This window comes from Crotalus tigris, unplaced genomic scaffold, assembly GCF_016545835.1.
Source record: "Crotalus tigris isolate CLP2741 ecotype Arizona unplaced genomic scaffold, ASM1654583v1 scf7180000024437.13266115, whole genome shotgun sequence".
NCBI lineage: Eukaryota > Metazoa > Chordata > Lepidosauria > Squamata > Viperidae > Crotalus > Crotalus tigris.
Window position 1 is genome coordinate 10,953,065 of NW_024100606.1, and position 21,806 is coordinate 10,974,870.

The 21,806-nt window shown below is 35.3% G+C and overlaps 1 protein-coding gene across 4 annotated transcripts in view; it reads left to right on the forward strand.

The window, feature by feature from the left end:
- The window catches only part of LOC120302794 (tRNA (cytosine(38)-C(5))-methyltransferase-like), a 231,552-nt gene that overhangs the window by 55,201 nt on the left and 154,545 nt on the right, over positions 1-21,806 (forward strand). For all 4 annotated transcript variants that reach the window (XR_005555217.1, XM_039331729.1, XM_039331730.1 and 1 more), the window contains exons 13-23: positions 387-456; positions 1,073-1,191; positions 2,430-2,664; positions 4,595-4,776; positions 5,252-5,414; positions 5,889-6,079; positions 12,289-12,445; positions 14,158-14,336; positions 16,903-17,065; positions 17,488-17,704; positions 18,419-18,549. Coding sequence is in view for 3 of the 4 variants with exons in the window: in XM_039331729.1 (XP_039187663.1) it covers positions 387-456; positions 1,073-1,191; positions 2,430-2,664; positions 4,595-4,776; positions 5,252-5,414; positions 5,889-6,079; positions 12,289-12,445; positions 14,158-14,336; positions 16,903-17,065; positions 17,488-17,704; positions 18,419-18,549 (1,807 nt within the window). In the remaining variant the exon portion in view is untranslated. The remainder of the gene's footprint in view (positions 1-386; positions 457-1,072; positions 1,192-2,429; positions 2,665-4,594; positions 4,777-5,251; positions 5,415-5,888; positions 6,080-12,288; positions 12,446-14,157; positions 14,337-16,902; positions 17,066-17,487; positions 17,705-18,418; positions 18,550-21,806) is intronic.

The window sequence follows — 21,806 nt, forward strand, 5'->3', positions numbered from 1 at the left end:
GAGAGAGAGAGAGAGAGAGAGAGAGTGATGTCCAACTGATGTATTGCTAGCCTTCTTCTCCACTGCCATCAAACGTACAAACATACTCCCTTCAAATATGCAAAATACCTTATTAGTTGGGGTTATATGCAGATTTGATTGATGTGACTCCATGTAAGAGCACATAAGATTTTAGATATCTAATTGTTCTTTAAAAGATTGGCTGGTTCCTTAGCTGTCTGAAGATTCAGGACTGTGCATATTAAAAAAAAAAACAACCAAGTAGACTGAATTTAGCTCACGATAAGGTAACATGAATAGACTTACTGTATGAAATCAGGTTCTTTTGGGAAATGATTCATGCTTACAGTACTACATTTCTTTTTTGTTTGGGTTAATATTTACAGGATACAGTCTCTGGCTATAACTGTGAGTGTAATCCTGGTTGGATCGGTATCAACTGTACAGAAAAGATTGGTGAGTGTTCCAGAAATCCCAGAGGAAGCTGCACTATTGGAGTGAATGGCTCCTCTTGTGAATGTAAGATAGTTGGACTGGGCTGCAATGTCAAATATCCCAGCAAAGTAAATGAATAATTCATTGTAATGCAATGTAATGCTAATAGCAGAATATGGAAGTCCTGTTTGTTGAAGAGAGTTTTGTTGGTTCAACAAACCATTCCAAGGTTGGTATCTTTCTTAATCTTGGCACCTTTAAAATGGATGTACTTCAATTGTATTGTGTGGGGAATTCTGGGAATTGAAATCCATATATCTTTTTGCCAAGTTTGAGAAACCCAGCTTTAGATAACTAGTCCCTTGTTAATGTGACTCATTGCACAAAAATTTAGGAAAAAAGGTAATCTGAATACATGCCACAGAATATAGATTGGATAGCTATGCTAACTGAGAATGGCACTAAGGTTTTCATAAGAAGAATTGCTGCAACTAAACCCTGTTAACCCATCCTGTGAGACCTATAACTCATAGATCCCAAGCCATAGTGGACAAGGAATCTTGAGATTTGTATTTCCAGAAAAATTGTTAATAGGTTTGCATAGACTAACTCTTCATTTTTCCCCCCTCACTTGCAGCTTGTGGAGGATCTCTTAGTGACTCCTCAGGATTATTCAGTTACCCTAACAATTCAGGATATGTGCAATATGATCAACAGGTCAATTGTAACTGGGTTGTCAGGACCAAATATAATAAGGTAAAGACTGTTAAACCTGGAAACAATAAGACAATAACAACATTGGAGGAAAGATTTTATATATAACTGTTATGTATAAAAATTATTATACTTTTGTTATAGATTCACAAATTTTCTATTAAAAATTGTTGGCTGAATGTAGGTTCACTTCTATACCAACCAAAAAATTCATTTGGTGACTTGGGCAAGTTGTATAATAATGCCTATCTAACCACACAGACATCATGAACAGAGTGGAGCCTCAACATTGCAAGCTTGCATTAATGGAAAATATGACTTTTGCCATGAAAATTCATACTAATATTTCTGCTCCCAGAATAACTGCTCAATAATAATACACTAAAATCTCAGTTTAGCCTCCAACTCCAAAGGGTTTGTAAGGCATTAAACCAAATTTCTGTCCAGATATGTCTCAAGGCTTTGTTATCTCTCAAGACTTTGTTTTATCTGCAATACAGTAGTCTAGAGAAGGCACTGACAATAATACTCAAGTTTCTTGTTTGCAATGATTTATACCACTTGTATGACTTTTTGAAATCATTATGCAAATTATGCATAATTCTGCAGTGGTACAGAAGTGAATTAAAACTATAGTGAATTGAGTTTGTTTAATCTTGATGATTTATAAATCTTATCATGGCTTACACACAGACACACAAACATATATATGACTTATAATATACATGAAACTACTTTGTAAATTGTTGTAAGATTCTCCCAACATGAATTGATTTTGTGATGGCCAGGAAGTCAGGCCGTTGAAGTCAAATACATCTGAAAGACGTCGAGTTAGAAGTAACTTCTATATGAATTACAATAAGATAATACTCATGAGGATATTAATTTGTTATACTAATGTTGTTTGCATATATATTTCTGAATTGTCTATAAAGGATTATTATGAGCAGACAGGGGATAAGGAATATGAATGCAAGTCTCCCAAGGCTAATAGTGCAACAATTAAACTACACAATAATAAAATGTTATCAGGTGACTGAAATAAATAAGGCCGTCTGGGATTAAATCCTTCTGTTTTTGGGTCTGGGATAGTGGTTTATATCTTCCCTTGACCAATAATCTTCAGTCCTTCTGGGCTATATCAAGAAATTTTAGAGCAATTTTCTGTTACCTGTGCAGACAGGTATGCTATCTAATTTGTACAGTTTAGTTGTACAAATTGACTCCCTCTTGGGAAAAACAAACAAACAATGAAATAATTTTCTACTCTTTCCTCCTAGATTCTGCATATCACTTTCCCATTCTTCCAGCTGGAAGAGAGTAACAGCTGTAGATTTGATTATCTCCAGATTCATGATGGGGAATCAACATCTGCAAATATGCTGGGGAAATACTGTGGATCACATCAACCAGAACAGCTTTTTAGCAGTCACAATTCTTTGTATTTTTCATTTCACTCTGATCGCATGATTAGGGGGAGGGGATTTACAGTTCACTGGGAGTCTCAACAGCCTGGTAAGGTCATGTTTTTGTAAGGAGCAATATTTTGTTTCTTAAAAATCAATGATTTAAGCTCTGGCTGGATCCATATTCAGCCAGGAAAGTGCTATTTCTATTGATTTGAGGAGTGTATGAAATTTTATGAAGCATGCTAGAAGGGACTAATGGTAGTTGGAGAAAACTCTACTTATAAGTTTTCAAGATTAAAACTAGTGGTGGGATTCAGCCAGTTCGCACCACTTCAGCAGAACCGGTATTTAATTTTTTGTTGCCCAGGCCAGAATGGACTTCCTGGCATCCACACAGAGAACAGGTTGTTCACAAATTTGAATCCCACCATTAATTAAAACCTATTATGGTCCCTGAAATCTCATTTGGGGGGGGGGGAGGAAGGAACACCATCATAGACAACAAGTTATATATTCCAATCTTAAGCCATGGTTTAAAGCCTCAGTGGTTTTATACAACATGCTAAGCCACAAACAAATGAACCATTATAATCTAGCAAGAAGAATAAATCCATTCAATGCATTTCTAGTAGAACAGGATTAAAATCTAAAGTATACAAATTTTCAATAATTAAGGCAGTGAATCCTAATATAATTTTATAGAAAAACATTTTAAAATGTAATTAGACTCTTAATGTAATGATTTCCATGTTGTTGGGTTCTTTATATCTCTGAGTTTGTCTTTCTTCTTGCAGATATTGCAATATCAGACTAGATAACATCCTCAGTAACACAGGTGAAATGGGAGCTATTTGTATATAGTAGCTCAATTGGGATATTATTTCCTCAGAATTCCATGCACAAAATATAGCTTGAATACACCAGTTTCTATTCAGGAAGGATTTTGAGAAAAATATTTATACTATTTGGGTCCAGGTTATTTGAGGGTCAGTCTCATCCCACTGGCATTGCCCTGCCTCACCCATGCCGGCACAGGAAGCATGCTGCAGGCCCCATCAGCCCAATTATTATGGCTGGCAGGTCCAGGAGAAGGACCTTCTCCACTGTTGCACCTGACCTCTGGAACATTTCCCCTCCCCATTGAATGAAGTCAACTCAACCCCTCCTGACCTTCCAGAAGAGCCTAAAAACCTAGCTCTGCCACATAGCTTGGGGTTCCAGTGGGTCAGCATCATAGTGGAGGTGGTTGATAGATTAATAACAGATCCCACCTCTCCCCCATACTGCTCCATCCTATCCCTACCTTCCCCATCCTGCTCCTGTCTTTTAATTGGACTGCAGGGTTATCTTGTATGATTGTAAATTGCCCTGAATTTCCTTGAGGTAAGATAGGTCAGCCAGTAAATTTTGCAAATAAAATGTATTAATTGATAAATAAATAAATAAACAAACAAACAAACAAGCAAGCAAGCAAGCTATATGGTTGTAAATCTATATTTATTCCATGTGTGTTACATATAATGGATGATCTCTGTATCTCAAAATGAACCGATAGCAAGAGTTTTTACTTTTCTCTAAACTTTACACTCTCTCAATTGCTATATAACCTTCAATTTAGCAAAAAAACTCCTAAACTAGTATTCTCCGACTTGATGGCCTCCAAATTTGTTAGATTATAACTTCCTGGTTTTGGTTACTGGGGAACTATATTCTGTCACCTTTTCTTTCCTTCATCCAAGTCAGATGAAGAGAAAGTAGAAATGTTCTTCAAGGCTTTTTTCCCCCCTTGCATTTGAATTAAAATTCAGAAAAAAATAGTTTGTATTTCAAGAGGCTAAAAAAATAAGAGGACCTCTGGCCCATATTAAATATAATATTATTACCAATGATAATAGTCACAATCATAGCCTTAATGTATGAAAAGCTCAACAGCTTCCAGAACTTATGACCTGTGATGAAAATATTTAAAAAGGGAAATAGTTAACTTAGTTAAGTTTTCTCTTTTTCCTCCTCTACCTCCCTTTTCCTCTCTCTAGAATGCGGTGGAGAACTGACCAGTGTGTATGGAACAATTAATTCACCTGGCTATCCTGGCAACTACCCTCCCAATAGGGATTGCTATTGGATGATTTCAACTAATCCTGGTCTTCTTATTACATTTGCTTTTGGCATATTGAGTCTTGAACATCATGATAACTGTACCCAAGATTATCTTGAGGTAAAAATAATTTGAAAAATAAATGGATAGTAACAGCACAATAAAATAATTTAATTTCCATCACTGTAACTAAGCTAAATAGTATATTGTATATTATCTGTTATAGAAAATTTTGTATATTATAGGAAGGGCTCATATATTAATCTTGGTTGCCATGTTCTATCCAGTAAGTCATCCAGTAACATGCTAAGAAAACATTAAACAAAAGTTATAAATCTTATTATCTGGGTGCCTAACACGCTGAACTGAAATCCTTGTGTCATATATGAATCTAGCCATATAGATATGATATACACTATATCATTGATTTTCCAGGTTTTTGTATTGCATAGAGTCTATACAAATAGATTCTAGAATTTTAGAAAGTAATATCTTAATAGACTTAAGAAAATAATAGAGAAAATAGAAATGGTTTTGATGTTAGATATAGATGATACATCTACATTTGACAAAGTATAACAAATACTTTATTTAGATTCGAGATGGCCTTTTCTCACAAGATCCCCTCCTTGGGAAATATTGCAGTACTGGGTTACCACCTCCTCTTCAAACCACTGGTCCATATGCCTGGGTACATTTTCACTCCAATGGCTTTGATAACGATAGAGGATTCCATATCACATACATAACATCACCTGGTAAGTATATTTGTCCCTATCAGCTATCTTCTGGTGCCTTTCAGATATTTTGGCAATGGAAACCGTAAATTTAAAATTCTCATCCCACATAACTAGACTGCAACAGGCTGAAGAAGACTATATCATGTTCTGGAGCAAAGCTTATTCACTGATTGCAATTGGGATCAGCAACTCCACTGTTAGGCAACATGGTTGTTAAGTGAAACATTACAGTTTTGGCTGCTGTTATTAAGAATGACATTATTTGATTGCAACTTGTGACTTCTTGCTGGTTTCCCCATTGACTTTGCCTATCAGAAGCTGGCTATGAGAGTCATAAATGTGATTGCAGAATGCTGCAACCTTTATAAATGCATGCCGGCTGGCAAATAACAATCACATGATTGTGGAGTTGCTGGGATGGCCATAAGTTTGAAGATTGATTATAAGCCTCCTTTGAAAGTAAATCTTTTTTTATCGTTCTTCTTAATGTAGTGGATCCCAACTGTGGAGGAAACTATACAGATAGCAGTGGGGTCATCATGTCTCCCTACTGGCCCAGTTCTTATCTGAACAACAGACAATGTATTTATATCATTCGACAGCCATCCAATGAAAAAATCTATTTGAATTTCACACACCTAGAGCTGGAAAGGCATCCCAACTGCTCCTTGAATTATATTGAGGTAATTATTGCTTCCTATTTAATAAAAATGGTGAAGGACAAATTAGATGAAACTAAATCTGGGATTTTTTTTCCCCAGAAAGGAGGTCTTGGGGCAATTAACCTGCCCCAAGTATCTAGAAGAGATTATTTTCATTTTATTGTGTTCCTGATATCAACCAGCTTCCAGAGAAAATGACATCGGGAAAAGTTTAAACCAGAAAAACAGTCTCTTTTAGCATAAAAAGTCTAGATAGTGCGGCTGATGATATCATGGTATTACCAGGAAGCATTGGGTTAATATTTTTGGCCAGTATTTTGCAGGATTTAAAAACTGCTCAATTTAGGCTGCTTAAAGGATTTTAAGGAGTGAAATGGGTATCTTAAAATTCTCCCTGTCATTTTTAAGTTATTTGAACAGCCCAAACACTCTGAAAGAATAGAAATGTTCATTCTGAGGAACTACTACAAACCTGTAAACTGATACTGTGGTTGTGATTCAGTGGAAAATTTTGAAGATACTACTGAAGCAGTTTAAAGCTGTGAGAGAGCAGGGAAAGTAAGCCAATCTATTCATAAAAAATATAGGAACAAATATACAAAGGTATACAAGAGATTATCAATCTCATTAGGGTCCAATGTCTAAAGAGGACAGGAGTCAGGTGAAATGTAACCAGAATAAAACAAAAATTTATGAGCAACGAAGATTATCTGTTCCACTCACTCTTTATTTTCCACCTATGATTGAACTCATCTTTATGATGTGCCAACTTAAATATCAAGATAAGCTATGTTAGCTGCCTTATTTTTCCAGGACCATATCTTACAAAAGATTTTATTCGCTTCTGAGTTGCATACGGTACATGAATTCCACAATGAGTCAATCCCAGTTTTTAGTGACAGATATTACTTGGAACTCATTCCAGTCTTCACTATAGATTTAATACTAGAGGAGTAGTCATAAGATCTATATTAACAACACAGGCAAATATTAAATATAAGATTTCACATATATGAAGTTATGTTATTCCAATGTGAATTTCAATTTTAAATAAAAATCACTTGATACTAAATACAGTCAATCTGGCTAACGTTGTTGTTGTTAGTTGTGAAGTCATGTCTGACCCAGCGCGACCCCATGGACAACATTCTTCCAGGCCTTCCTGTCTTCTACCATCTTCTGGAGTCCATTTAAGCTCATGCCTACTGCTTCAGTGATTCCATCCAGCCACCTCATTCTCTGTTGTCCCCTTCTTCTATTGCCCTCAATCTTTCCCAGCATTAGGCTCTTCTCCAGTGAGTCCTTCCTTCTCATTAGGTGGCTAAAGTACTTGAGTTTCAACTTCAGGATCTGGCCTTCTAAAGAGCAGTCAGGGTTGATCTCCTCTAGGACTGACTGGTTTGATCGCCTTGCAGTCCAGGGGACTCGCAGGAGTCTTCTCCAGCACCATAGTTCAAAGGCCTCAATTCTTTTGCGCTCAGCCTTTCTTATGGTCCAACTTTCACAGCCATACATTGCAACTAGGAAAACCATGGCCTTGACTATACACACTTTTGTTGGCAGAGTGATGTCTCTGCTTTTTAGTATGCTGTCTAGATTTGCCACAGCTTTCCTCCCCAGGAGCAAATTGCTTGACTGCAGTCCCCATCTGTGGTGATCTTCGAGCCCAGGAAGATAAAATCTGTCACTACCTCCATTTCTTCCCCATCTATTTGCCAGGAATTGAGAGGGCCGGATGCCATGATCTTGGTTTTCTTAATGCTGAGTTTCAAGCCTGCTAACATTAATTTTATTAATTATTAGATGTGTATTTGTTTTTAAAGTTCTTTTATGCAGATTTCCAACTCAAACTTTGTTAAACATTTTACTGTTCCTGATCACTGTTTATTTGCATATTACAATTATTAATCAAATCTACATCTTATTTTTCCTTCCAGTAGTGCTTCAAATGTAAAACCGATATGATAAAAACATGATATAATACTAATGAATTTATAAACTTACAATTTTTGAAAACCAACCTAGATTCAAGATTAACCCAGTTTAAAATAACCAGTTTGAAGCAATAACAGTGCATTTATACTTTACATCATCTTACAAAACAAAGGCTTTCCTTCCCAAAGAGTTACAAAATATGGGAAGAACCATAACAAAACAATTTCTCAATTTCTTTCAAATATTGGTAAGCAGACAAGATAATCTCATCTGAGTTACAGTCTAAGTGGAAAAGTCTCATAAATCATAATGTTAATCTAAATTGCATCATGATGAGATCTAGTTTTGTTAATAGAATAGAATAGAATAGAATTCTTTATTGACCAAGTGTCATTGGACACATAAGATATTTGTATCTGGTGTATAAGCTCACAGTGTATATATAATAACAGCAAGTAATATATCATAGATTATAAATTATAATTACAATCATTAATCATAAATTACAAAAAAAAATTGATAAATCATAAGAAACAAATAGGAGAAGATAGTAAGAAAGATGAGAAGATGAGAAAATATGAAAAATAAGACAGTGCTGTGGGAATGAAGTGTTCAGCAAAGTGGTGGCACGGAGGAAAAAAACTATCTTTATGTCTGGTTATTTTGGCATGCCATGCTCTATAGCGGTGTCCTGAGGGGAGAAATTGAAATTTACAATGAAGTTTACAATGAATGTGATCAGCTATTTTAAAATATTCTTTAAAAAGAAACATATTTATTTTTATTTTATTTTATTTTATGAGACTTATATACCGCTTTAAGTGCAAGCACTCTATAAGTGGTGTACACCAGTAAGCAATGTATATATATATTTACATTGCCCCCAACAATCTGGGTCCTCATTTTACCTACCTCGGAAGGATGGAAGGCTGAGTCAACCTTGAGCCGGTGAGATTTGAACCGCTGACCTGCTGAACACAGTCAGCTAAAGTGGCCTGCAGTACTGCACTCTAACTGCTGTGCATATAACATAAACATATAACAGTTTTCCTTTAGCTAATTGTAGAAAGTTATCATATGATCTTGGTGAGGTCATTAAAGGCAATTGCCTAGGGCTTAAAGGGACCTAATTTCTTTATTTGACAGATGGATGAATATTTTTTATTACAGACAATAAAATTTAACAAAATGCAATAGCAATTCCTGCACAATTCTATGTATTAGGAGTTCAGTGAAAAAATATAGAGAAGAAATATCTTATTACAGGATGCAATGTAAAGGAAACACAGATAGTATTCAACTTGCAATCATTTGTTGTAAGTAGGGACCATTCGAAGTTACAACAGCACTGAAGAAAGTGACATGACCATTTTTCACATTTATGACCATTGCAGCATCCCCATGGTCATGCGATCAAAATTTGGACACTTGACACATGGCATATATTTATGATGGTTGAACTGTCATGTGATCATATTTTGTGACCTTCTGACAAGCAGAGTCAATGGGGAAGCCAGATTCATTTAACAACTGTTCTGCTAACTTAACTACTGCAGTAATATATGGCAAGAAAGGTCATAAATTGATGCAAAACTCACTTAACACTGTCTTGCTTAGCAACAGAAATTTTGGGTTCCATGGTGGTCGTAAGTCAAGGACTATCTGCATTACTATTTTCCATTTGGGTTCCTCAAAAGATCTTGAGGTCAGGCCTTTAAAGAAAAGTGCTTGAATTTTATTGAAACTACTGCAAATCTATATTTGGTTCAGGTTATTTGCATCTCAATGCTTCATCCTACTTTGGCCCTTGACTGATCTCATGACAACTTCAGTTTCTGTGATTAGAATTGATTTAGTTCAAGTTCTGCTTCAGATTTTTTGAAACAGCTGTAAATGCTGTTCTTCCTTTTGAATTGTTCTGATTCTGCAGAATTTTAGAACATCTGTCTTTCCAAAGAGCTCTTGCCTACTTTCTGATTCAGGCCATATGTTACTCCTTGTTTTCTCCCTGAATATTTCCATGCTTTTACTTGTACTTGGCAAAGCACCATACAAACACACACAAATACATGATGCAAAGTTCTACTAAAATATTTTATTTCTTTTACATATGGAGTGGGCGTAAGGGGGTTTTATTACTTCACAACTCTCAGTAGCTCTGAAGATGGGTCACAAAGTCTATGATCTTTTTTGTACTTTTTGTATTCTGTGCATTTTGAGTCAGCAAATTGGTTTCATACACTTTGTGAGTTGAAACACTAATGAGAAGGAAATGTCCTTGGTTATCGTTATTTAAACATGCTTTGTGAGAAACGTTGAAAAAGATTAATGTGAGCTAATCTAAACAGGAAATATTAGAATATATAGCATTATTTCTTCTTTCCTTCTTTCATAAGTAGAATTCTTTTCCAAAATCAGACAGAAATGTGATGTAAAATGAAAACAGGAACATTTATTTGGATTCATAATTTTCTTCTCTAGTTGTTGGCAAAATCATAGTAACATACACTAAGCCAGATGGAATAAAGCAAAATCCATTTTAATTAAGAACAATAGGTTTAATTTAGCAAGGCATTTCCTTTGTCTTGAGTATTAGTTCCAGAGATTGTACGTTTGCCTGGTTGAATCTGTTTCTCTTCTGCAGGTTCCTTTCACCCCCTCTGAACCTCCGCACATCTACCCTGCTGAGGACTATGAGTATGGAAAGCTATATAAACACTTAGCAATTCAATATTTTTGCTCTTTGGAAACATAGAAACTTGGATGGGGAGAATGGGAAATAGTGCCCTTCCTTGCAAGGATCCTGAAAGTCATTAGACTTTCAAACGTGGTAACTGTAGGATACCCCTGAGAAGAGTTACCAAGGCCACACATCTTGAAACGTTATAAATTTTTCATGGGCACTCAGAGAAATGGTGCAGTATTGCTCTCTCAGAAGTGCTAAAGTATCTAGGATCAAATAGGCAACTGGCTATTTTGGCATGAGTAGATGTTTTGACCTTTGAAACAATAACAGTGCTTGAGATTTCTGACCCTAAAATTGTATTATCTGTACTCTAATGTAAACCCATTATCAGGGAATAACTATTGGAAAATACTGATAATTTGCTGTTAGCAATAACAACAGTGGGTGCATTACTTTTCATTAAATGAACATCCAAACTCATCAGAGTTTCCCCCCAAAAACACATTATTGATTAGATGATACATTATTTGTACGTGTTTCTGGATGTAGTACTTATCAGCTGTGCTAAGTGGTTATATTTGCCAATGCCTTTGTCATGAATGCAGATGATGTAACTGTTCCAGAAAGTGGTGATAAATTGAGTAAATTGCAGTGCAGTGAAATAAAGGAACCAGGCAGAAGTGTCTGCTTCAGGTTAAAAAAAAAACTCAGGCTGATGGTCGCATCATAGGGTTTTGATCATATGGTTATGGCCACTATTTTGTATTTTTTTATTTCCTCCCTCCCTGCAGACATTCCTGTAGGTTTTCAGAAATGTGAGAATCAATTATTTTAATTAATAATGTATGGTACTACTCTAAAGGTTTTGAATTTAGAAAGTAGCATCATCTCATATAATATGTATTTCCTGTATAGGTTTAATTATGTTAAACCTGTGTTGTTTCTCTGTGTCATATAATATATGTGGGTATATGCACAATTCTGTATTTATTATGGTCATATTTATATAGTATATATTGGAGGTGGTGACCCTTTGAGAGCTGTATGCAATGGAATTTCATTTTAATGTATGCTGATTAGTGTACAGTTATAGTTACAATAAAGTTATTCTATTATATTTCTGTTCTATTACTAATATAAGGATTAATTTTTTAAAAGAAGTAAATGCTTTCCTAAATAAACAGACTTCAGCATATTTAAAATAAAATAGAAACAAGCTGGAGATTCTAAAATGAGCTTAAAGTGACATCTATATATTTACTGTTCTTAAGCTGCATATATATTACATTCTCCCCAGAAAGCAGATACTCGAAATATTTCTATACAGAAAGCTTTGTAAATTTTGTTAATATTTCCACTAAATTTCCACAAACAAGTGAAGTACAAAAGGAGTGTAAAAATTGATTCAAAATTTTGAAAAGCCAGCACGGAAAATATGGAGCAATGGTAAATTAAGCATTCCAATAATTTTCATGTTATTGGCATGTTCTGGCATTTCCTAAATACCTTACTATTTCTTCTCTTAATATTTCATTGAGACAACTATCTGGCATATATATCAAATTGATCAGATAATTGAGATGATTAAGCTTTTCTTTTTATGGATTAGATCCGAGATGGAGACACTGTGATGGCTCCCATAATCAACAAGTTCTGTGGAAGTATGCTTCCTTCTGCAATCACTTCCAATCAAAACAGTCTCTGGATCAAGTTCAAATCTGATATTTCAGTTAATACTTCTAATTTCAGGGCCACTTATGAAGCTGGTAAGTGAAACAACCAACTTAAGGTAAGGTACCAACTTTCATAAAGTTCTGTGGTATCCATTGACTTCATGGTCAGACTATGGTGTAAATTCTGCACACTATTGTAAATGGACCAAAAATGGAAACCTTGATGATCTTAGAGAAGGTGACATCATTTTCTTTCACTCTCATCCATTGCTGTCTTAAAACAGTTTAGCCTTATAATATGTTGTTTTACTGTTCATAATAGCAGATATTTTAGAGGACAAAATCTTGCCATATTTCAGTCAGATTCCTCTAAAGATCTGACTGCAACACTTTTTTTCATTAATCCCACTTTCCTCAATTTTAAGTAGACAATAGCAGAGATGAGGAAAAGCTGCAACAGTGGCCTTCAAGCAGCACAAAACCTGTAGATAAATTATTCTGATTAAGTTCCAAATTCTCCCTTATAAATACAGCTGCTCGAACTTGGATATTGTTCAAAAAGTAAGCACTTTTTTAAAAAAATCAGCCAGTGGAGCTGGATTGGTCATTTCATAGACCAATCCAGCTCCACTTATGCTTTAGTTCTCTTATAGTTAAATGTGGGACAGAGGGTAAGGGTATGTGCACCATAACTGGTCTTTAGTGCTTAGAAGTAGTGGAAAAAGTAGAATTAGAGCAGATTAAATTTATTTCATGAAGTAAATGACTTCATGCATACCACGTTTTCCCGAAAATAAGACCTACCCTGAAAATAAGCCCTAGCTTGGTTTTTTGGGGGGTGGGCCTAATATAAGCCCCATCCCAAAAAATAAACCCTAATTTTGGGGCAAGGCACACACCTAAAAATCAAGCTAGGGCGGGGGCGGAGGATGTGGAATTGCTCCACATGCCCCACACCCACTTACCTTGCAGCCAGGCCTTTCCTTGCTGGCCCACTTCTTCTGTGGCATCCCCAGGCATGCATTTCGCAGTCAGAGGTTTTTCCGGAAGGCCACTACAATTCAATCCATAGCTCAGTTCTGCAAGACCTCTGCAGTCGAGAATTCAGCTATGGATTGAAGCTCGGCTGCAAAGGCCTTCCGGAAAGGCCTTTGACTGCAAAATGCAGGCCAGAGCTTCCTTCTCAACTGCAGAATGAAACTGCTCCTTCGGCCACAGAAGAAGTGGGCCAGCGGGCAGGGCTGTCAGTGCCAGAGATGAGTAGAAAAGACATACCGCCACAAATAAAACCTGGTTCCACTTTTGGAGGGGCAAAAAAAAAAAAAAAAAAGACCAGGTCTTATTTTCGGGGAAACATGGTAGGTGAAATATTGGAGTTCCATTGTAAGCAAGAGAGGCATAGAAGAAGCTTGCAATTAGTCATTGCGTAATTTAAATAACACTTCTAAATTTCAGTGACCCCATCTTATTGTTATCATATCAAAATGATATATTGTCTGTAATAACCTCTCAAATAGCAAGATGATTCTTGAATCAGTGAAGCTCTTTGTAGTACCTGACCTAATTCATTGCTTTGAAGTGGGTTCCCTCTGCAAGCTGTGATTTTTGCTTCAGATTTTTATCAAATAGAAATAGCTTTTCAATTTTTTACACAGGTCTAACTTGTAATGTTAAATGATAACTGAAAAACAATCTATAAATGTACTAGTGAATATGGAATAAATAATCATATCCATATCAGTCAACATTCTATAAAATGTTTGTCAATATTCATTTCTAAACTAATTCTCCATTTCTTTTGGCAGCTTGTGGAGGACCCTTGTCCGGTGAAGGGATCATCAGATCTCCCTACTTTACCAGATCATTGCCAAAGGGCCATATATGTGAATGGATCATAACTGAACCTGAAGACAATATTGTGATTCTTAATTTCACTGATTTTCGTATCTATAATGTTACTACTTGCAATTCAGATTATGTAGAGGTAATTTTTTTAAAAGGAAATGAAAACCAAACATTTCAAAGGCCATGGATATGACCAGCAGTATCCCTTCAAAAAATTACTCCCATTTAATTTATATGCCATAAGAATCCGAAATCTCCAAAAGTTACCAATGAAATACAATGTTTATCATGACAGAAAGGGAAAAAATAAACTCTATTTAGTTAACTTAATTTTAATGAAATTTAAAATAATCAATTTTGTTTTTTGTCATTTTGATCCTTGACTCAAAGATCAAATGTAATGCTTGGCTTGAAAAATTGAAATATGCAGAAACTCTAATATATATCCTATGTAATTTTTATCAAGGTTAGATTGATCTCATAATTCTAAAATATTTGCTTGCACAGAAATTGGTGGGATTCATACTTTGAGAATACCTACTTAGAACTGAAAGGCAATGTGGGATTATACATTATTGTAAACTGTATACGGTAGACTATCAGTCTAATAAGCAATTACAAGAATTGTTTTTGGTAATAATTTTAGACAATGGTGTCATAGCTGATGAGGTAGAATTACTTAAATACTTTATAATAAAACAAGAAGTATGGGAATTTGCACTTTTCAAAATAATATGTAGAATAAAACATCTATGTTGTTTTTACAATATATCACGCTAGATCTTACAAAGTAGAATACAGCCAAGGAACAGACAAGTTTCAGATAAGGCAGGAGAACATGGAATCGGACAGATAACCTCAGATGGCTAATAGAGACTGCAAGCAAAGATAAGGAGCAATAAAACAATAAACCTTTGCTTTATTGATTGAGCAAGACCTTTTCCTGCATGATGCCAGAATGTGGAACATATTAAAGCTAATAATATTCTAGGTGTCCTAAAGTATCAAGATTATTCTTTTAAGGAATCTTTACAGTGAAACAGAAATGATGACAGGAATTGAATTGAAAGAAAAACAGAGTGCTTCAGAATAGAAATCGGGATTAAGGGGAAGAGAAGATGTGGGAGATGCTAGGCTGAGCCTAAGGGAGGGATCAAATGTGTTGTAATTCATGAGGACTTGGCCCTACAAGAAATCTGATCTCTTGTCCTTTAGTTGATCAGATTCTTGTAGAGAGTTTAACCTTATAATAAATCTTTATACTCATTTGAATTGCCTGAATCTCCTAATTTCCCTGGCACTTGACAGAAGAGAGGACAGGAGATTGAAACATTAGCATTTGGAGATATGTAGATTGACAATGCTTGGTTAAACTGAAATATGGGAGATTAGAAGCATTTGTTTTGAAAGTAGAAAATGAAAAACAAAGAACAGGATTAGTAATAAATATTCAGAAGATAATTATAATGCCTACCTGCATTATTAGTGAACTTACACTTGACTATGAAGCTGTAGATAGTTCTGTTATATTGGGCTCAAAAAACAGTTAAAGACCGACAGTGTGCTAAAGAAAGTAAGGGAAGATTCATTTTCGAGTGGAAGTCAAGGAAAAACAAACAGAATCATGAAGAATAAGGATATTTCTATGATGCAAAGTTCAGAAAAGTTAAAATTATACATTGTACAAGTTAGAGAAATAAAATACTTGCCTACACATTTTGTACCTGGGTATCGTTACTAAAAATATTAAGACTGCAAAAGGAGCCATCATTTGATCTTGGTTCCATTAAAGATTGACTTTTTGGGAAATGATTGGCAAGCAGAATTGCATCTATTTTTGCCACGTGATGTTTAATTATGCTTGGCAAGACCGAAGAAAATAAAAGAAGGAAAAGACAAAGTGGATGGATGGGATTAAACAGAAAATTATCACTGGGAGAACTAAGAACAACCAAGTTACTACTTAGATGGATTAAGATCATTAGCATTGTCAATGCTGAAGTCACCAAAGTTGAACCTTGCTCAATAGCACATTAGGACAGACATGTCAAACTCGCGACGTCATGTGACATCACGCAATGTATCAGGACAGTTTTGCCATTGCCGGCAATGGGATGGGCGCGGCTTCTGCTTGATGCCTCCGGCCCACAGACTGGCAGTTTGACACCCCTGCATTAGGATATTTGTATTACAAGAAAATGATTTATGATAATGGCGAATATCTGTAGCTCGACTGTAGGATGAGGATTGAGGTTCACTCTCTGAGTTTGTGGGTTGGTTTCTGAACGTTTCATTACCAGGCTAGGTAATATCTTCAGCAGAATTTAGGGGATGGAAGATTAACAGATTACCTAGCCTGGTAACGAAATATTCAGAAACCAGCTCACAAGCTCTGAGAACAAACCTCCACTCTTAAGAAAATGATTGCACAAATGGTTCCACTAAGCCAATTTTATCAAAATGCCTATATGGTCACTTGCCTATTCTGTGTGAGAAAACTTTTCTTATATAGAAAGGTGAGTAAAAATGATAATTAATTTTCAAAAATGTCTTTAAAAAGTGATAGGGAAATTGGACAAAAGTAATCTAAAACAGAATAGAGGACAATTTTCTTTCCCTATCCAAAGTCTTGACTTGAATGACTCTCTGTATTATGTGTTTAGCTTATAGGTATTTTCACAGGATTGAACTTTTTTCTTTTGCAGATTAGAAATGGCGGCAATGCAAATTCTCCTTCTTTGGGAAAATACTGTGGGACAACAATACCACCAATGATTCTTTCAAGTCATAACTCACTTTATATAAAATTCAGAGCTTCATCTACTACAAATCTTGGTTTCATGGCTGAATACAAACCTTTTGATATAGGTAAATTCTGGTCGCTTGCCAACTCTCCCTTCCTTTTGGTTTCTCAATTATTAAGCAAAATGTAGTAAAGCATATAAATTAAATGTACATGTATTTAATGCTGGGTGAGAGAATCTGATGCATTGCAGATTTCACATTCTTCATCTTTGATTGTGTCATCTGGAGCTTTTATTTCATCAACCACATGAGCCAATATTATAAGACTATAAATTAATATGCATTAATTACATTTCTTATGTAATGCTATGCATATTTAGTTACCAGTAACTCCCACTGAGTTTAGATAAAGATAAGGATGCATAATTTAAGATGAGGATAGATAAAAGTGCTATAGTCAACCTAGATCTATGAAAAGCTTTTGTAGTTCCATTGTTATATCCTTTCTCATAATATGATGGGGACTTTCTTTCCATATGCTATAGCATGCGGAGGGATTCTCACAGAGCCTAATGGGATTCTTGCAAGCCCTGGCTATCTCAACATTTACCCACATGGTGTCAGATGCTTGTGGACTATAACAGTGCAACCGGGATATTTAATACATCTGACCTTCACTTATTTTTCCTTGGAATTTGATTACAATTGCAACAGAGATTATCTTGACATCTATGACAACAGCACCATGACAAAAATAGGGCGGTAAGTTGTCTGACCGTTGGTCTATCTGTCTATTTATGCTGGTCTGCATTTTTAAATACATTTAATTAGACCTAAATCCTATTGAGTTTTGTGGGATTTCATTTGTATAGGTAGCTCTAAGACTTTATCATAATAAGGTGTACTGTTCCTGGTTTGAAGTTATCTTTATAATTTGTTGCATTTCAAAGCTTTAAAAGTCCACCATATCATGCACTGCCTCCATATAATTAAAGTTTTGATGCCCATTATTAAAGAAGGTATGCAACAGGGGAAACTTTTTTTTTCCCTTGAAGAAAAATATATGGTGGGCAGTGCTGAATTTCAGTGTATCTATTTCTGTTTGAACCAGCTCTCACCAATTTGTACTAATCAGAAACTAGTTTGGCTAAAGATCAGTTAGAAGTCAGGTTACCTGCCTATAAAGATAAGAATCATTCAATTGCTAGCAAAATATTAGGAAATCTGTTGTCTAGGCTATAATCATTAAAATCTGACACTCAGCACTGCCCAACAAATACAAGATACTCTGCACAAGAATATATGGTTTCCAATGTATCTTCTCCATTGAGCAATGTTTGATATCAGGGATGCTGCTCCTGAAACCATTCATCTTGTTGACTAGATCAAGCTCCTGCCCTGTAAATGCTGAATTTGAAATATATGAGCACAAGAAAATAAATTAAACATGTCCTTGTTATTATTGATTTGATACAGGTACTGTGGTAGGTCCATTCCACCATCTATTACTAGTAGTGGCAACATTGTAACTTTGCATTTTGTGACAAATCGCAACATTGCATCTGAGGGATTCTCAATTAATTATGCTTCACTAAATGCATCTACAGGTATGATATTAAAAGTTATTCTTTCACTTGAATTACAAAATTAATTCCTCTACTATAATACAGTCTTGTGTGACTTACACACATTTTTGCACACAGTATTTTCATGTATGCAATTGTATGTACTTTTGTTTGTATTGTAAACTGGATCACAGATTTCTGAATAGTGTGAATTTGTGCCTGAAACAATATTCAAATTCACCTGTACTATAGGAAATTGCTAAAATGGAGAAATACATAAAAACGTTTAGACATAATTAATTTCTCACCCATCCCTATTCGTTTCTTACATTTCTTACATTACAATATATACATGGATGTATATATTAAAATGTATTAATTTCCTGAATCTTTGGTACAGTTTTGAACATTAAACCAAATCATAACTTGAGGACATTGGTTTGAAAAAAATGTTTCATGCAAACCTAATTACTTTGAATGAAATTATGGAACTTTACTGTATAAGTTTCTCCTTTCCTAATTTAGCTAGAAGGTGGGTAAGACTAGATTGAAAATGAGAAATTTGTAATCTCATTGATATATTATACAGTCATCTGGTTCATTAACCACAGTTTGTCAGATAAGTCAATATAGCACTAAGCCATAAACCATACTTCGCAAATCAAGTGGCCGGGTTCACGTAATATATTAAGGCAAACCAGATAAATTATATTATAAATTAGTGAAATACTGGAATCTATTCAATTTCACAAAAATGAATTCCTTCAGACTATGGTAGAAGGAGAACCTGAGATCTGTACAGACTTTTGATTCTTACTGTTGAATAGAATGCTGGAAAGGAATTGTGTAAATGGAATCAACACTGCCCATAAGCACAATATTTTTAAAAAATAATTGATAGGTTGGGACTAAAATTTCTTTGGGGAGAAACTAGAAGAAAGTTTGGAAATGGGCTGGATTCATCTAGGAACTATGCAGAAAAAAAGTCAAGAAAACCCTATCAATTCATCCTAGGCAGTGATAGGAATGTTGTCAATTCCTCCATTCTTAACACTCTTCCCTTTTCCATTCTGGTCACATGATTCAGAAGATAGGTACTTTAAAAGAGATAGAAAAAAAAATTAAGGAAGCTGTGTAGGCAACCTTTCTCTGATTTTATACAATATGTGTATGAGTGTGAGGTTTTGGAGGACAAAACAGATAGTTTTATCCCATTGCCCTCAGCTTTTTTATATTTCTTTCCTTTTTGAGAAGGAAGGCATTGCTGGATATCAATTCAACCAATCTGTTTAGATTTTTTGGTGGTGGTGGGATTGCATTCATCCATAGCTAATGGAGAATATTTGTGCAATTACCAGGATCTAAACCAAATTAATGGCATCCAATTAACTAAATGATTTGCAACTATGGCAGACAAAAAGAAGTGTTATTGGTAGTTATTGGCACTCTGGGCAAAGCAGTTATGGCTGAAAGCTATAGTATGAATAGTTGCTTATGTAACTTTCAAACAACAGAGGTGTATTTACATTTCCTTTCTCTGAGCATACTCAAGATTCGGTGGGCCTTTCAGGAAATAACAGGCTCCTCTGAACTGATAACTCTGGAATAATATTTACTGAAAATCTGGCAGTTATGAATGAGTTAGGAAATGAAAGCATACCAAAGCAGATGAGTAAAATAAAACAGAAACAGAACAAAACCTCATCTAGAAATCCATTTTTACCAAAGTTGTTATATCAAACAAAATCAGATGTCAATTTTTATTAAAATAAATATTTATTTAGCACTTCAATTTGGAAGAAACTGGCCTCCTTACTTTATAATAATATGTAGGCTGACCCTGTATGCTTTAAGGCCTACATAACTTGGATTCATTGGTGTGGTCCATGCTATGGCCTTACAACAGAAGAATGCTGCTTGCAATATGGTAAACCAGAGGTAGAGAACTGTGTTTTTTCTAAATATTGCTGAAATATAGCAGCCTTCTCTTTTCACTGGCTGGGGCTGATGAATATGTTACTAATAAATTCTAGAAGGCCAGCAGTTCCTTACTCACATGATAAAGAAACAGTTCTTTTTGTTGGAATGGTTAACAGTCATTCTTACATATTCATTCTTTTTTTTTGTTTGTCTGTCTACTCATTTTCTGGGAAAATGCTATTTTCTTCTCTATTTTCCTTTTTTGCCCTATCTCTGCAGCTGCTTCTGACTAGAGAAGAATTTTATTGCAAATAAAATTGAACCCATATAGAACAGTGGCTTATTGTTACTGCCAATTGTCAGTCAGACTGTAGAAATGACTCTTATACCTATGATGGTTTAATTGTGTAGCTTCTTTCTGTCATCCTTTCTATGTGTTAACAAGCTATTGGCATGGTACTTAGTGACTCTGAAGTATATTTTTGTAACTGCTATCTCTGCCATGAAAACGTTTGCCTCCCTCCTCAGTCCTCACAAATCCAGTTAGGTATCATTAAATTAGTTATAACAGAGCAGAATCTGATCTGGATCTCTGATCCTCTAGCCTTAATTGCTACATCTGGAGGTTTTGTTCAAAGTGAGGCTAATTCTGTAGATCTCTATTTATATCATTTCTAAACATTTATGAGGACTAAAAAGAATCAAGGGTTGCTAATCTGTGTACAGATACATACATACATACATACATACATACATACATACATACGCACACATGCACTTGATCCAACCAATTCGTTCTTTGTCTCTGATAAACCAATATTCTGAAGTATTAGAATATTGTAAGAGATCCTGGAAATCTTCTAGTCCAATTCCCTACCTAGATCAGGAATCCTTGGAGCCTCCTAGACAAATGGTTACCCAACTTTATTTATAAAAAAGTCCAGTGATGCAGGCACTTATGGCTCCAGAAAACAGGTTGTTCTACTGAAATTTCTCCTTACTTTGTCTTTGGATCTTTCTTTGTAAAGCTTCTTCCCATAGGTTTTTGTCCTACCCTCAGGTACTACTGAGAATACAAGTTGTTCTCATTAAGTGAGATCCTCACTTAATGACCACTTGTTCAGCGATCATTTGTACAATGGCACTGAGTGAGTTGAAGTTCTGGCCTTTGCAGCATCCCCTTAGTCATGTGAGTGAGAGCTGGGAACTTAGCACCTGACTCACAATTATAACATTGTAGCATCCTGCAATCACATGATCACCATTTGCAACCATAGCTGACAACCAAAGTTAGTTGGAAAGCTGGTCCAAATTGCCACTGATAACAGAGAACTACCTGTAAATCTGTCTTTCCTATGGAACTATACATTTCAGTATTG